Source organism: Corvus moneduloides, chromosome 19, assembly GCF_009650955.1.
Source record: "Corvus moneduloides isolate bCorMon1 chromosome 19, bCorMon1.pri, whole genome shotgun sequence".
Taxonomy (NCBI): Eukaryota; Metazoa; Chordata; class Aves; order Passeriformes; family Corvidae; genus Corvus; species Corvus moneduloides.
Window position 1 is genome coordinate 10,315,813 of NC_045494.1, and position 16,524 is coordinate 10,332,336.

The following is a 16,524-nucleotide window of genomic DNA, read 5'->3' on the forward strand; positions in this document are numbered from 1 at the left end:
TGCTGCAGATGCCTCCTCTGTCTTTGGGCAAAGCATTTTTGGCAAACCTTGTTTTTGGCAAAGCATTGTCTGGCAAACTGAATGTACTGAAAGCTGGAAAGTGATGTTACTAGATATAATTAGAAAATTTTGGTCTCTTCCTAGCTATGTGAATAAATCGCCTATAAATAATATGAGAAGATTCCTAAGGAGGGAAATACAGCTAATGATGACCAGAGGAATGAGGGTAACCACCAACAACTGTAAGGCCATGGATGCTCCATGAATCTGAGCTAAGGGAGGAAGGGACAACCATTCACTGGGCAAGCACAGTGACATTTGGATGCATAGTTCAACTTTTTCTGAGGACATCATATGTCTGATGACAGTCGTCCTTTCACAGAGCTCTCTACTTACAGATCTTGGATGTGATACGTGGATTTCACTGTTGTCTGCATTGCTTACCTTACTCAGATGATTATATATTACTCTGTTTCGCTTTTTACGGTTGTAACAAAATATAGCGCACTATCTCAGGGAGAATAGCCACCTTGAACCTTTCTAAGTGCTCTTTCAGTTGTATTCTGTCTCTGGATATAAATATAAAATAACATACATTTGTATATCTTCCAATATTCTGGAAGTCCTGAGTTTAGAGATTTATAGAAGGATCCATGAGTGGGTTCAAGAGTCTAGATTGTTGTTCTTTGATGTAATCAATTAAAGACCAGTTTTAGTTTTAGGCATCCAAAGAGTTCTCTGACAATTATAATTATAGCTTACATGAATTAATTGAAAAATTCTCTACTTTGGTGATATTTAGTTCCTTGTCAATCCTTATTTCTTCCCAAAATAGAAAAAAATCAACAATACATTTCCAAATAACATGGCAGGTAGCAGTAACCCATCTTAACTCATGTATGAAGTCATTATTTAGTTCTAATCAGCTTTGACATCATCCTCCATAATTTCTAGTGCAAGCTTCCTTCTCCCAAGATCTGATGCCATGAAGTGTTAATACTGCACCAACAGAGTGCAGTACAGAGTGCAGAACAGTGCCCATCACTGTATTTGATAGGCAGGGTTGCTTTTCCTTCATATATTACTTTGTACTCATCAATACTATTTTTCCAGTGTAACTATCACAAATTTCTCTCACAGCTATTCTCAGTTTACTTTTCCTCACCAAGAATAATTTTTTGTCATCAAGGACATTCTTGAGATACCTAGACATGCTTTTTTCAAGGCCAGAAGTATTTACTCCTTAGCTGACAGAGCTCTAACATGTAAGACTCAGATGTGTGAAACTCTATACGAAATGGCAGGTACTTTTACTGTTTGCCTTTATTAAGGCACATGGTCAGGATGAAGTAATAATTCAGGTAAATATTTTAGGAGGACTGAAAGGATGAAAAAGGAGGTTCTAGCAAAACTCAAGACACAAAAAGGCAGCATACAGAGAGTGGAAGCAAGGACAAGTAATTGGGGAGGGACCTAGGAGACACTGTCTTAGCAACCAGGGATGAGGTTAGAGAAGTAAAAGCCTAAATGGGATTGAATCTTAGAGTCATAGAATGGTTTGGGTTGGAAGGAACCTTAAAGGTCGTCTTGTTCCAACCCCCCTGCCATGGGAAGGGATTCCACCCCATTAGATGAGATTGCTCAGGGTCCTGTCCAACCTGGGCTTGAACACTTTCATGTAGGGAGCATTCAACTTCTGTGGGCAACTTGTGTCAGTGCCTCACCACACTCTGAGTAAAGAATTTCTTCCTAATATCTAATCTAAAACTGTATTTTAGTTAAAAACTGTTCTCCCTTGTCCAATCATTATCTGGATGTGTAAAAAAGTCACTCTCCCCCTTTTCTACAAGCTCCCTTTAAGTACTAGAAGTCTGCAATGAGGTCTCCCTCGGGCTTCCTCCATGCTCAAGGAGAAGGAAAATGTGGGGGCAATGCTGAATTGGGTTGGAGCCCTGGTGGCACATGACATGGAAAGGTCTGAGATACATAATAGTGGTAGTAAGACCTTCAGGAAACGTAGGGCACTGAGAGCAGGAAGAAAGTCTGGAACAAGGCAGACATAGCCTTGATGGTAGAGGAACAGGTCAAGGAGTACTTCAGCAAACTGGACACACAAAAGTCCATAGGCCTTGAAGGGATACACTCACAAGTTCTGAGGGGATTGGCTAGTGTCACTATGAGGTCACTCTTGATAATCTTTAGTCTATCATGGTGATTAGCAGAAGTGCCTGAAGGCTGCAGGAAAGCAACTGACACTCTCCTGCCTTCAAGGAGGGCAAGAAAGAGGGTTCAGAGAACCACACACGAGTCAGCCTCACCTCAATCATTGGGAAGGTGTTGGAGCAACTGATCCTAGAAAACATTTCCCAGCACCTGGAGGACAAGAAATCATCATGGGTATTCATCATGGCTTCACCAAGGGAAAGTCATGCTTGATCAGCCTCATCACCTTCTATGATGAAGTGACTGGCTTGATAGATGAGAGTGGACATTGGTAACCTTGACTTTGGGAAAGCCTTGGACAAAAAGCAGAAGAGGCCTCGGCCCTGTGTGAGCCCTGCACAGCAACTCTATATTATCAACCCTGGGTTCAGCACAAACCCAAAACATAGCCCCATACCAGCCACTCTGAAGAAAATTAACTCAACCTTAACCAAAACCAGCACACTCTCCATTGGATAAACTTACGTATTGCCAAAATAACTGTGACAGTATACTGAGTGGAAAAAGGAGATCTTGTTCCTGTTCTTCCCGCTGCTCTTCATTTTCATTGAGTCCTGGAAGGGAGGTGTTGGAGAAAAGTGAGATGTCCTACTGAATTGTGGAAATGTCTCAAGAATGCTTGTCTCTGATCTTGTGAAACTCCCCCTGGCACTTTTGAGTCCTCATGGTTGTCCATATTATAGGGATGTGTTGGGAATACACTTGGTGCGTGTTTCTTGGGGTGCAGCTAGAGTGGAGCTGCGGGTTGAGCTCTGGAGGAGCAGGAGCTCGAGCCCAAGGCAAGAGGCTGTGAACTGCAGACCCTTTGCACAACCAAGGGCTGGGGGACCTGTGGCCCAGCCAGGTGAGAGACACTCAGAGACATGGCAGGAGGTGATGACTCCAGATTTTTCCACCCTTAGACTGTGAGGGGATAAAAGGTCTCCTTTGTTTGGGGTCCCTCCTCGGAGGCACTAGCTCAAGCTAGTTACTGCACCATGATTACATTATTTTAAGGATCTGGACATCTGAGACTCAGTGTTGGGAAACCCGGGGTGGTGCTGGTGAGAAAACCTGGTGTGACTGTGAGAGGGTGCGGGTGCAGCTGTGAAGGGGCCTTGGTCCCAGCTCAGCTGGTGGGACAGTGACTGTTAGAGTGGCTCCTGGATGGTTGGACATGGGAGTTTCTTTAATAAATGCTTTAATAAATGAACATAAGACTATCTGTCTCAAGATCTTCCTAGTTCAGGATCTTGTCTCTGACACTTGCCAAGAGGAGGTTCCCAGTTAGAATATGTGAACACAACATGCATGGAGTGATCTTGCTGAGAATGCTCCCACAGCCTCTCTGATGCGTTGCTTTGAGATTTTCTGAGTCAGTGGCAATGTCTTCTTCGTATTTTACTTCTAAACCTAATTTTTATACTATGAATTTGTCCATTTCCTAGCATCACATAGGTGTACACCAGAGGGACATGCACATCACTTTGGTGCAAAACCTAATGTATTCCATAGTTTTGTGACCTGGTTAAACAAAGAATAAGAAAAAATGAAAAGCACAGTTCTACACTTTCAGCATGAACAGAGAGATTTGACTGAGGTGTAGACATAGGGTTATATCCAGTGTCATACTGAGCTGGACGCTTTGATCACAAAGCCACCATTCTGGTGGTTCCTCTCCTTTTATTTTGATCTATTTGCTTTCCATCAAGCTTCCTCCCTGTCAGCACTGAGCAAATAACACGTGTGGCTAATACAGAAAAGAAATAGGGAGGTTGGTGCCTTCCCAGCCAGGTCAGCCAGAGGAACTTGCTAAATATGTTTGTCATCACTTGTCTCAGACACTGCCAGAATATTTTGAGCAGCAAAGGCCCCTGCAGCCCTGCTAGCTGAAGGGCATCAGCTGGCAGACAGGCTGTCTGGTGGGAAGCACTCCTTTCCCTATCTCCCAGTGCTCAGTGCCTGACTGTTTTCCACCTTAACAGCAGTTTTTCTGCTGGGTTTGTTCCAGATCCTGGCTGTTCTGATCCAGCTACATCAGGAATGCCACAGCTCCTTTGCCTGGACAGTCCTATCTGAAGAAGGTGACAGGTTAGTCTGTCTTGGCTTGCCTTTGACAAACTGCCTTTCATTCACTTTTCCTTGTAGTGTGGACTCTGTTGCAGGTCTTGCTGAAGGTCACAGCCCTCTGGACAGTCATTCCTTCCCCAGACTTTGTCATTCCCAGTCCTTACTCTAGTCCACACATGGTGTGTGCATGGTGTATTTCCAGGTCTGGAAATCCCTCCTGAAAGGGAACTGAGCAGGTATGGTCCCAGTAGAACAGAAGTTCTCCCCGGCTTGTCATCTGCTCCCACCGAATGCTGAACTCTGGTCTGGTCTCTGTAATGGCCACATGAGCACTGCATGGCAGGCACTCCAGAATGAGCTTTCAGTGGGTGGAACACTAGAATCTCAGGATTCACAGAGGCATTCAGGGCTGGCATGACTGGGGGGAGAATCTTCTCTAGACTCACTGAGAATTCCTTGCCATTCTGGATCATTTAGTCAGTCTGTTATAAATTTCAACCAGAATAGTGTTCAGATAGAACAGGGGATATAGGTAAACTTCAGCTTTTTTGACTGCAGGCAGGCAGAGAAATTTGTCTACAGGCAGGCAGATGAAAGGACCTGCCTTTGTTACCGTGGAAATTTACTTATATTTTTGATAGAGGGCTTTCACTACATGTGCATGAGCCTTTGACTTCCTAAATATAATTCCCAGTCCCAAGAAAACTCCACAAAATAGAATGTGATTAATCTTAAAAGTTGTCAGGGATCAGTGAACAGTAATGCTCTGTTTTGATGGTAAGCAGATGCTTTGTTGTGCCAGAGGGAGGACCATGCATGTGTGTATAAGTTAGAGGCTGATGTCTTGTGTGGTGGAGGGATTACGGTGTTTAGTGTGAAGGTGTCCTGAAGGAAGATGAAGAAAGTTCCCCCCCATTTTCCCCACAGTCCCTGCTTTGTGAGGAGGAGCTGCAGGAGCCTCATGGCACTTGGTGGACTTTTCTTCCAGGAGTTAACTGCGGAGATGGTTTCTCCTTTTTTTCCTGAGCTTTCCAAAAGCTCACAGATAACACAGACAAACCTACCACTGCTTTCATTTCAGTTTTATACTATCTCAAATTACCTGATACACCAGATAATTTATTCAAAAACCTTCCCCATGGGACCTGCAGCTTGCTGGTGCTGTTGTCAGCCATGCTGTCATATGAACAGGGCATGCTGGAGGCATCAGTGCACCCTGTGGACCCTGATTAACTGTCTGGCAGGGAATATTCACACTCTGCTGCAGCAGCATTTCTGCTGCCTCTGTGTAAAATGAGAGCTCCCAAGAATGTTAGCACATGCTGAAAAGAAATTCTGATGCTCTGACCTGCTAGAGCAAAACTTCTCATCCCTACCCTTCTGCTAAGACGTAGCTGAGTACTGGACCATTGCAATGGTAAGGACATACTTTGTATATAAAAACCAGAAGAATCAGATCAGACAAAAGTAAAGTGTATTTCTTGTAGGCTGTTTGTGTGCCATACTGTGGCTGACATGATGGCCCAGCAAAGAAACATGGTTTGGAGATCTATCAGGTATCCCTAATCCATGCTGGTGCAGGGAACAAAAAAAAAAATAGTGAGAAGCATGAACTAACCTCGAAGAAAGTTGCTAATATTCATAAGTAATGACAGCCTTGAATGCATCCTCTGGGAGGAAAAGCAGTTCAGGATGTTCTCTGCACAGGCTGAGAGATGAGAGCTAAAATCCATGGAAGTAGAGCATAAGCTCCAGGATAATGCTGCTGGTGAGATTTGGGGGGGCAGTTATTTGGGTGGGGTTTTTTCAGGGCAGAGGCTGGGTTTTTTTATTTGTTAATTTGTATGAATTGGTGGCTTTTCTCTCTTCAAGTTCTGTCCCTCTAAGTGGTTGCTATGCTTGTGATCTTGCTTCAGTTCATGGAAATCAAAGTAGTTTCTTTTCCCGATATGGACTGTTGTGAGTTACGTTTCTGTAAAGGTGATGTCATCCTTTTTCAGTGTGGACTCCAAGTGGCTTCCTGAAAAGCTGCAGTGACAGATTATCTGCAGTTAAGGGGAAGGTGTCATTTCACTGAGCAGAGGAAGGTAAAAACTGTGACCTGGAATGTCAGGATAAACAGTTCTTGAAAGTGCATCAGAGTTCTCCTAATCATTCTCCTTCTACCAGTACAGCAAACATGAGAGGATGACATCTGAGCAGTGTTCTAAATAATATGAGAGTGATAAAGAGGATACTTTTTTCACCACCTTCTGGAGCTTCAGTTATATAGAAGAGTAGGGTGGAAAAACTGAGAAGCCAATGGGAAGAAGATTAGTGTCTGGAAATGTCTGAGATGTTGGAAAGTGAAGTAGAAATGACAGAAATTGGTGTTCAAAGTTCAGTATTAGAAGGAAAAAAAGAACAGCTTGTCCTGAGAGCAGAAAAGTAAGGATGATGAGGTATGGCTCACATATAATAGAAACTCAAACACCTTGGTATGGAAGTATGTCAGCTTCATTTTCAAGCCAGAATCTTTTGAGGCTATGAAGGGAAATTAGACAGACATTGCATCACTTTTGGTACAACCTTCTTTATAAAAAATCTCAAAAAATCATAGAATTGCAGAAAAACCCAGGTTGGAAGGGACCTCAATAGATCATCTGGCTCAGACTTTCATGGGAAAGGGAGCCTAAGTGAGATTATCTAGCAGAGATTATCCTCCAGAGAGGAGGTACAGATGCCACAGTCCCTCCCAAGTGAGTTTCCTGCATCGTTTTGTTCTTACCACACCTCTGCCCAATGCAGCCGCTATTCTGCCACTGGGAACAGCAACTGCTCGCACCATGACCTTGGTACTTGGAGAGGGCTGATGTAACTTCCAAACACTCTCTCAGATGATCAAAGGCAGCAGAGTTAAGACCAGGATTAGGTACCAACAGCCAAATGATGTTAAACTGTTTGCTCTTCCCTTCTCTTTTCCTTCCTTCTTTTCCTTCCTTCTTTTCCTTTCCTTCCTTCCTTCCTTTCCTTCCTTTCCTTCCTTTCCTTCCTTCCTTTCCTTCCTTTCCTTCCTTTCCTTCCTTCTTTTCCTTTCCTTCCTTCCTTCCTTTCCTTCCTTTCCTTCCTTTCCTTCCTTTCCTTCCTTTCCTTCCTTTCCTTCCTTTCCTTCCTTCCTTCTTTCCTTCCTTCCTTCCTCCCTCCCTCCCTCCCTTCCTCCCTCCCTCCCTCCTCTGGCTTCTGTCTCTTTCTCCCCTCCTCTTCATGAACTTTCTTGCTCCCCATCTCAGTATTTCTTTCTCATTTTTTCTTTCTTTCTAATCTTTCTCAGTCTCTTTTTTTCCCTTCCTCTCTTTTCTCTGGTGTTTTCTGCATTTCACTGTCTTTCTCTGTTTCTTTATTTCAGTATCTACTCAACCCACATGTCCTCTGCTGTCTGTCCCTCTCCCTCTGCCTCTCCTGCTCCACCTGCCTCTACCTCCTTTGCCTCTCTCTTCCTTTCTCTCTTTCACTCCCTGGCCCCCTTCTGCTCTGCCATTGGGGAAGGAAGTGCCTTCTGGTCAAGGCAATGTAGCTGTGGGCTGAGGGCAGAGACAATGAGTACTTGCAGAACTGGAAAGCTGAATTGTTGGCAAGAAGCCTCTGTGAGGAACGTGTGTCTTCAGGGCAGAAGTACTTTCTCCATGTCTTAGTGCCTCTCAAAGTGCTGATGCTTTTGTGCCTGGGAGACACAGTCTTCCATGCCCAAGCTGTTGAAGGTCAGAGAACTCCATAGTCCACATGGGGCAGCAGCTCTAGTGGAGCTCATCAGCTGCATCTATTTTAAACCTTCTCTTAGAGATGTTCCCTTAGGCCAGTTATGGGCATTTGCATCAGCACATTTCAGATCACAAGCAGTCTGACTCCAGAAATAGTGTGCCAATGCAAAATGACTCCTGTCCTCCAGCTAAGGCAGCAAATCAAAAGTCAGGAGAAATTGGTTTTCCTTACTGGTCCCTTTAATATTCTGCTCTGATTCCAAAAAGCCTCCAGCCATGCTTTCCAGGATGGCTGGTGGCAAGGCCAGGTCAGCACAGTGCAATGGCTGTGATTGCTCTCCCTTTCCCACCTGTGCAGTTTGAATTCTGGCCCAAGGTGTTGTCTTTTAAGGAACCTGCAATGTTACCTTTCATCAGTTGAGCATGGGTTTAGGAACAAATGCTCAGGCCATGATTTCTTACAGGTGGGAGAGGAGCCCCAACAGTTTCATGTTCTTCAAGTGCATCACGATTCTTCCCCAGTCAGACAAGCTTGTTAATTTTGGAGAGTGATTGCAATATTGTCCAAAGGGAAGAAGGATTTTTGGCATTGAAATATGGTCCTCAATGTTGTTGTGATAATTACTAGTCCGTCATCAGGTTTAAAAAGGTACAGTTGGAGCTGGAAATACTTCTCCGTGTTTCTACTAAGCCACAGCTGCAATACACTAACTTATGAATTAAGTTTTTGGGATTGTTTGTTGATTTGTTTGTTTAAAGAAATATGTGGTTTAGAACAAACAAAATTCTCTTGCTTCCTTTCAAGGTGTGTCAGGTAAGAATTTGTCTAGAAAGAAAGAACCCCACCTATCTCTTGGGAGCATATTGTGGGAAGGGAAAAGGAGAGGAGTCATTTCCCTTCTTTCTTACCCTGATATCACTGGCACTGATGAAATTTTCACAGCTTCGCACATAGAGATGATGTCTCTGAGGAGCATCACTTACAATGAAACAGGAGTCAATATGGGGCGTCATCTTTTCTTTAAATGCATTTAGCTGCTGCCTAGCAAGCTACTTCCATATTTAGTTATAACATGGGAGGATTCCCTGGATGTAAACCTCAGTGTGTTTGGGAAGAGGAGGACCTCCCAATCCTGAATGCTGTTGCTGCAAACACACTGCCTGCTGTGGTCAGTGCAAAAGGCTTCCTTCCTGCTCTTTTCTTACTATCTCCTTTCCAAAAACTCCAGTTCCCTTCCCCAGCAGTTTCACATCTCCTTAAAGCACTCCCCATAAATAAAGGTGTGTAGACCTAGCCTGGAACCTTGAGGGACCCACAAATGTTCCTGTAGCATGATAGAGCCAAGTCTCCTTTACAATGGTAAAATGAAAAACGCTGTCTGCATGTGGAATCTGCCCTTGGCAGCTATGCAATGTGCCTGGGTCCAGTACTGCCACGAAGGTGGCTCCCTATGTTAAAAACTACTTCTTGCCTTGCAAGAAACAGCCTGCCATCTGTTTAAGAATTCAGACTTGTACACCTTGTGTAGATGTTTCTTCTCTGTCCAGCCCAAATACAATTGGTATCTACATTCCACTTCTCCAGTGCTGCAAGAGTCAGAGAGGTAGGACAGAGTTTGTTATTATTACCTATGGATTTTTATCTCTGTAAAGTTGGATTTTATGGTTTCTTTCAAGTTGTAATGTTCTCAGTATTATTCCCACTTGAAGACTTATCTTGCATGATGAAAACCAGCTCCTTTAGCTTTTTGTATTTGTACATACCCCTTAATTATTCCTTAGCACAAAAGCTCATATATTCCAGTACTGGAAAGCACTATACAGTACCGCAGCTGTTCCCAGCTTCTTCTGGTGGCTCTACATGTTACACTGCTTGGGGTTTGTCCTCTTGTTTGACTTCTACTAAGCTGTTCATTAAGTTCAATTTCATTAACAACCAGAGTATATTGTATTAATATTGGCTATTCTGTCTCACAGAGGAAGTAAGTCACTGCAATATCCTCTTATCCAAATGATATATTATTTGTTTTTCTTTAGAACTGATTGTTAACACCTTATTCATGAAGTTATTAACAAGGCTGTATGATCTTTTAATTTGCTCAGTAACAAGCAACACTCTAGAGTTTCTGGCCTTCACTTGCCTTGTTCAAAGGCAGCACATCAATCCTTGCGTAAGTTCCTCCATAAGGACTCAGAGACATCCAGATTCTTTTGGGACTACAGATGTTTTTCTTTGGAGCAACTTGCCTCTAAATACCACTTCCCAAGTGATAATGGGACCATCAAAGAGAACCTCTGAGTACTGTACTGATGTAGAAAGAGGACTCACAAAGGCAAAAGCATTTTTGCTATGCCAGGACAGAAAAGGTACTTGTCCTGCCTTTGTCCTGATCCTCTCTCAGTCTGGAAATTAAATTAGACTTATTCTCTCCTTGGTAATGGAGTAAGACACAGTGGAGAAACACTGGAGGTGGGATAAGTAAAGGTCTACTGCTACCCAAGGGTTAAAATGAAACTAAATATTTCATTTGAAAGTGCCCCAAACTTGTATAACTGCAGAATTGAATTCCAACAACCAAAATCACTGATTCTGCTGTGTAAGCGAAGAAATCTATTTTCTTTATTCTCTACATATTGACACGGTTATAAATACTTTTGCAGAAGGAAGTGACAGAGGGTTCACATTTTGTGCTGCCCTCAGGTCACTTTGCTGCCTAATGACATCCTCACTCTTCCTCTCCTATCTTCTTGCCATGAAACTCCCGGCTCTTCGCTCGGAGCTTGTTGACCTGTGACTCTGCAATGTCAGCCCGCTCCTCGGCTTCCTCCAGCTCGTGCTGGATCTTGCGGAACTTGGACAGGTTGACGTTGGACAGCTCCTCCTGTGTGGGGAGAGGGAGTCAGGGGTGAGGAGCCCAGGGCAGAGGTTTTGCTCCTGCTGCACCTCAGCCTTATGGGGCTGCAAATCTCCATCCCTCTCCCACCACTGCTCACACATCAGCCTCACATAGAGCTCCTCATCCTCCCCTTTTCAGGACCCTACTGGGATGAGCTTCACCAGGACTGTGTCACACATGAGGAGCAATTTCTCACCCCTTGGATTTGTCATTTCTGTACTTATTCTCCCACTTGTTTGCTGCTCAAGTACCGAGGGAGTATATCTGGATGACAAAGTCCCCCTCCTCAACTGGTGATTTTTGACATTTCCAAATTTCTGATACTCCTCTCCTGGACACCTGTGTGACACCCACAGAAAGAGATGCTTTTATTTCCCAGAGAAATACTTACAGCCTCCTCAGCTTGTCTCTTGTAGGATTTCACTTTCATTTGCAGCTTGTCCACCAGATCCTGCAGCCTGAGAATATTCTTCCTGTCTTCCTCAGACTAAAGTGGTTGGCAAAGAGGAAAGAGAGTCAATTCTTGGTGCTACATCACACAGGATTAACAATTGCCCTTGGCGATGGTGTGTGCAAAATGTGGCTTGCTGTGAGCAAACCCTGTCAGAGCAGGAGACCTCCTGCCTTACCTGGTAGGTCAGTTCCTTCACCCTCCGCTCGTACTTGCGCACACCCTTCACGGCTTCAGCGCTGCGCTTCTGCTCAGCATCAACCTCCCCTTCCAGCTCCCGCACCTGCAAGGACAAGCCCATCCCTGCAGCTTCCCTGGCAATGTCTCTCCAAGGACAGCTTCACTCACCCACAACCCCAGCCCTACCCACCCTGGCCTCCAGCTTCTGGATCTGCTTCTTCCCTCCCTTCAGTGCCAGCTGCTCGGCCTCTTCCAGACGGTGCTGCAGGTCCTTCACCGTCTGGTCCAGGTTCTTCTTCATCCTCTCCAGGTGGGCACTGGTGTCCTGCTCCTTCTTCAGCTCTTCTGCCATCATGGCCGCCTGATCAGAGCAAAGGGGCAAAGCCATTTTGGGGCTGCAGATATTTGGGGGACAGGACATTCACCATCAGCAATGCCAGGAATGTCCAACTCACATCTGTGATGGCCTTCTTGGCCTTCTCCTCAGCATTGCGGGCTTCCTGGATGGTATCCTCCATTTCACTCTGGATCTGGGCAATGTCTGTTTCCAGCTTCTTCTTGGTGTTGATCAAGCTGGTGTTCTGTTGAACAATAAAATTTTGTGCCGTTATTTCCAAAAGGGAAAAATTATTTAAGAAATTTACTACTTCAATGTAAAGTTATCCTCTAAATATCTAATATCAGCATCTTCCTGACTTATCTTGTCAGGTCAAACACAGTCAGATAGCAGAGAATTATTGAAATTTGAAGAAGCTCTTCTCACTGCTTATGCAATCTTACTCATTTTGCTGTAATCCGTTTCTTTGTACAAGTGTAATAATTCTGGTTCAGATAAAGTATCTTATTACAAGAGTTAACTTAAGAATTTACACAGAAGAAAATCTGTAAAGGAAGAAAAAGGCCCATGAGATTTTGAATTTCATGAATCTAACCTGAGTGTGGAGGAGCTGCACACGTTCAGTTGCATCCAGAAGCTCCTGCTCAGCCAATTTCCTCGACCGCTCCGTCTGCTCCAGGGCTGCCCGCAGCTCCTCAATTTCAGCCTGCAGCAGGTTTGCCCTGCGCTCCACCATGGCCACCTGCTCCTTCAGGTCCTCCTGTGTCCTGAGAGCATCATCCAGATGGATCTGGGTGTCCTTTAAGAGAATAAAGAGAAATTATAAGGCGAAGAATAAAGAGAAATGATAAGATGACACAGCACTGTTGCACAATGGCAATTGCCACCAGTCCAGTAATTATTATGGCAGTATAATATATGTAATTATAGCTTCATATTTGTATGCAGACTTATTGCCAGTCTATGCACTGTATCTGAGAAAGTCAGCAGGAGATTTATTCATGGGGATCTGGGACAGCTGAAGAGTAAGGTCAAGTCCATGAATTTTAGGAGAGTGGACTTTCAGCTGTTCAAGGAATTACTGAGTGGAACCCCCTTAAGAAACTGTCCTCAAGAATAAAGAGGCAAAAAAAGAGTTAAGAACAATTTTTTTTAGAGTGCAAGAGCGCTCAATTCACATGTGTAAGCAATCAGGCAAGAGAGGCAGGAGATCAGCATGGCTGAGCAAGGACCTTCAGGTCAAACAGACGTGTAAGAAGGAAATGCATAGGTGTTAGAACAAGGGCCAGATATCCTGGGAAGAATAGAGACATGCTGCCTGGATGTGTGGGGATAGGATTATGAAAGCCAAGGCAGAGCTGGAGCTGAATTCCTTTTTTATTAAGTTTTTGCATGGCCTCACATTGACTATTGCGTGCAGTTCTGGGCTTGTCAATTAAGGATGGTTACTAAGGGACTGGAAAGCATATAGAGGATGGCAGCAAAGCCAGTATTGGACAAACTAAACCCCTAAGTGCACATCCTTATCTTAACATACCTTGAGCACTGCCTGGGTGTTTCTCAGGTTTTTCTGTGCCTCTGCAGCCACACGGTTGGCATGGCTCAGCTGGATCTCCATTTCATTCAGGTCTCCCTCCATCTTCTTCTTCAGCCTCAGGGCTTCATTCCTGCTCCTGATCTCAGCATCCAGCGTGCTCTGCATGGACTCCACAATTCTGAGGTGGTTTCTCTTCATCTGGTCAATCTCCTCATCTTTCTCTGCTATCTTCCTGTCAATCTCAGACTTCACTTGGTTGAGCTCAAGCTGCAGGCGCAGGATCTTCCCCTCCTCATGTTCCAGGGAGGCCTGGGCAAGTAGACACAAACATTGATAACATTGATAAACCCTCTCCTTGCATTCTAGGGAATGACAGAATATTTCCAGAGATCTCAGCTGTCTGCACTCCCCAGCCAGAACACAGGGGAACACATAGGGTCTTTTGAGGCCTATTTCCTCATTTATTTACTGCAGACACCACTGATTATGGCCACATACCTCAGCCTCTTCCAGAGCAGCCTGGATTTCAGATTTCTCCTGCTCAATCTGCTTCTTGACTTTCTCCAGCTCATGAATTGCCTTTCCTTGCTCAGCAATCTGCTCTGTGAGGTCGGAAATCTCCTCTGCAAGGAAGGGTGAAAAGCGGCATGGTCAGACACAGAGCTGAATGGCGAAAGGCTCTGGTGCATGAAGGTGCCAGGCACGTTCTTATCCCTGCAGGCCCAGACCCGTTAAGTGTGGCAGATAGACAAGCTTGTGAGAAAGCCCAGTGAGGAGCAGAGGGCCAGGGACTTACGCTGCAGGTTCTTGTTCTCCCGCTTCATTGTTTCCAGGTGGTCCAAGGACTCCTCATAGGCATTCTTCATCTTGAACAGCTCCGTGCTCAGAGAGCGCGACTCCTTCTGCGAGGCCTCCAGCTCAGCCTGCGTTTCCTCATACTTCTGCTTCCATTCTGCCAGGATCTGAAGAGAAACGGGGTGTGAGTAGGGATGTGGCAGTCATGGGGGAATGCTCTGGCCAGGAGTCCTGGTGCTGGAGGCCAAAAGACCTTGTCAAAGTTCTTCTGCTTCTTATCCAGAGCAGCGCAGGCAGCATTGGATCTCTCCATGTCAATCATCAGGTCCTCCACTTCATTCTGCAGCCTCTGCTTTGTCTTTTCCAGGGAGGCACATTTGGCATTGACAGCCTCAACATGTTCCTCTGCATCCTGCAGGCGCTGTGCCAGCTTCTTCCTGGGAGGAGAGAAGCACAGTGCCACATTAGGGCTTGGGAGGGTGTCAGTTCTGTACTGTCATGAGGGCAGCTGCTGACTTCCAGGGTTTTGAACGGAACACGTTTCACAGATATGAAAGGATCTATCATTTGCTGGGTCCTATCACCTTTTAGGCCTGTCTTAGCTCTTCTAGCCCTGAATCCTATATTTTCCCTTCCAATCAACACTTTTTCTCTCCCTCCCTCTCTCCCTTTTTTACAAAGACAGTACATCCCTGCCTTCATCCCACTTTTGTCCTAACCCATTTTCAGAGATTCCAGTTTCTGTTGACCAGTCTCCATCTTCTCCCATCATTTGCCATCCTGCTTCCCACATACTTGGCCTCCTCGAGCTCCTCCGTGCGCTGAATCGCGTCCGTCTCGTATTTGGTTCTCCACTGGGCCACTTCGCTGTTGGCCTTGGACAGGGCACGCTGCAGCTCCCCCTTGGCCTCCTGCTCCTCCTCATATTGTTCCCGGAGCAAGTCACAGTCGTGGCGAGCGGACTGCAGGGCATGGGCCAGGGCATTCTTGGCCTACACAGAGAGTGGGATTGGGTCAAGAAATTAAAATATCCCAGGAAATCTCTTCCATTGAATTAATTTAACACTACAAATATGACTGCTTGAAGAGTGTTTGCAATGAAGGACCGATATAAGCCTGGAGGACAAAATCCATTAATCACACTTGCTGCAGAAACAAAAGTTTCCCCCCAGGATGGCTGGTGCTAAACAGAGCCTGTCCCCCCTAGGCAGTGTGAAGCTACCAGTGTTTTGAGTGGCCAGTGGAAAGAAATTAGGAATAACCTTAATTTCTTCCTCTAGGTGCCTCTTGAGTTCCTCGATCTGCTGGGTGAAAGCCTGTTTGCCTCTTGAGAGCTGAGAAATCAGGGCATCTTTCTCATCTACCTGGCGTGAATATTCACCTGGGGAAGTACACAAATAGAAGACATTCTAATTGTCATTTATGACCCAAACAAGCTGTTTTAGGAGTCATGCCAAAACATATAGGAGTCTCTCTCACCTGCTTCTGTCTGCAGACGAGCTCTTTGAGCATTGAGATCATTGATCATGCGCTGATGCTCTTCTTCCTTGGTCTTAATCTCACTCAGCTGATCTTCCAGTGTGCGGCACATCTTCTCCAGATTTGCCTGTGGAGACCACAGAGAATGAAAGAAGATTAGTATCTAGATGCTTTCTTATTCTGAACAGCAGGATTCTAACCAGAAAAAGGTGAACAGACTTGAAAGCTATATACTGTTCCTTGGAGCTAGAAGGTTAGAAACAAGTTCCATACATAGACGAGGAATTAGATAGTAACCTGGCCATAATTCTAAAGGATGTACTTCAACATTATTTATTTTCATGTTGTTTTCAGTATATTTTTCCATACCTTGGCTTTGGAGACAGACTCCATGTTGCTGGCCAAGTCATCAATCTCCATCTTCATCTCACTCTTCTCCTTCTCCAGCTTCTGCTTCACGCGTTGCAGGTTGTCGATCTGCTCCCCCAGCTCAGCGGTGCTGTCCGCGTGCTTCTTGCGCAGGGCGGCAGCCGTGGCTTCGTGCTGCAGCGTGGCCTCTTCCAGGTCACGCCGCATCTTCTGGAATTCTGCCTCGCGCTTCTTGTTCATCTCAATCTGAGCTGCTGTCGCCCCTCCTGCTTCTTCCAGGCGCTCGCTGATCTCCTCCAGCTCCCTCGACAGGTCAGCCCGATGCTTCTCTGCTTTAGCGCGAGAGGTTCGCTCTGCCTCAATCTCCTCCTCCAGCTCCTCAATACGGGCCTGGAGAACAGCAGGGACCCTTCACACCCGTGCCCTCCTCCTGCCTGAGCTGAGCCTGAGCAAGGGAGGGGAAGGAACAG

General features: G+C 45.3%; 1 protein-coding gene across 4 annotated transcripts in view; it reads right to left on the reverse strand.

Moving 5' to 3' along the window:
* Positions 1–16,524, reverse strand: part of LOC116453315 (myosin-1B-like) — an 80,867-nt gene that overhangs the window by 52,252 nt on the left and 12,091 nt on the right. For 3 of the 4 annotated variants that reach the window (XM_032128602.1, XM_032128603.1, XM_032128604.1), the window contains 14 exons: positions 16,055–16,444; positions 15,686–15,812; positions 15,469–15,587; positions 15,002–15,198; positions 14,460–14,643; positions 14,208–14,373; positions 13,910–14,034; positions 13,412–13,720; positions 12,470–12,673; positions 11,993–12,118; positions 11,728–11,898; positions 11,536–11,640; positions 11,298–11,393; positions 10,598–10,891 (listed from right to left, as the gene is read on the reverse strand). The exons of the other annotated variant lie outside the window; for it this stretch is intronic. In XM_032128602.1, the coding sequence (XP_031984493.1) occupies positions 10,736–10,891; positions 11,298–11,393; positions 11,536–11,640; positions 11,728–11,898; positions 11,993–12,118; positions 12,470–12,673; positions 13,412–13,720; positions 13,910–14,034; positions 14,208–14,373; positions 14,460–14,643; positions 15,002–15,198; positions 15,469–15,587; positions 15,686–15,812; positions 16,055–16,444 (2,475 nt within the window). In that variant the 3' untranslated portion in view covers positions 10,598–10,735. Of the gene's footprint in view, positions 1–10,597; positions 10,892–11,297; positions 11,394–11,535; positions 11,641–11,727; positions 11,899–11,992; positions 12,119–12,469; positions 12,674–13,411; positions 13,721–13,909; positions 14,035–14,207; positions 14,374–14,459; positions 14,644–15,001; positions 15,199–15,468; positions 15,588–15,685; positions 15,813–16,054; positions 16,445–16,524 lie in introns of those variants that run through there. 4 annotated transcript variants of the gene reach the window in all.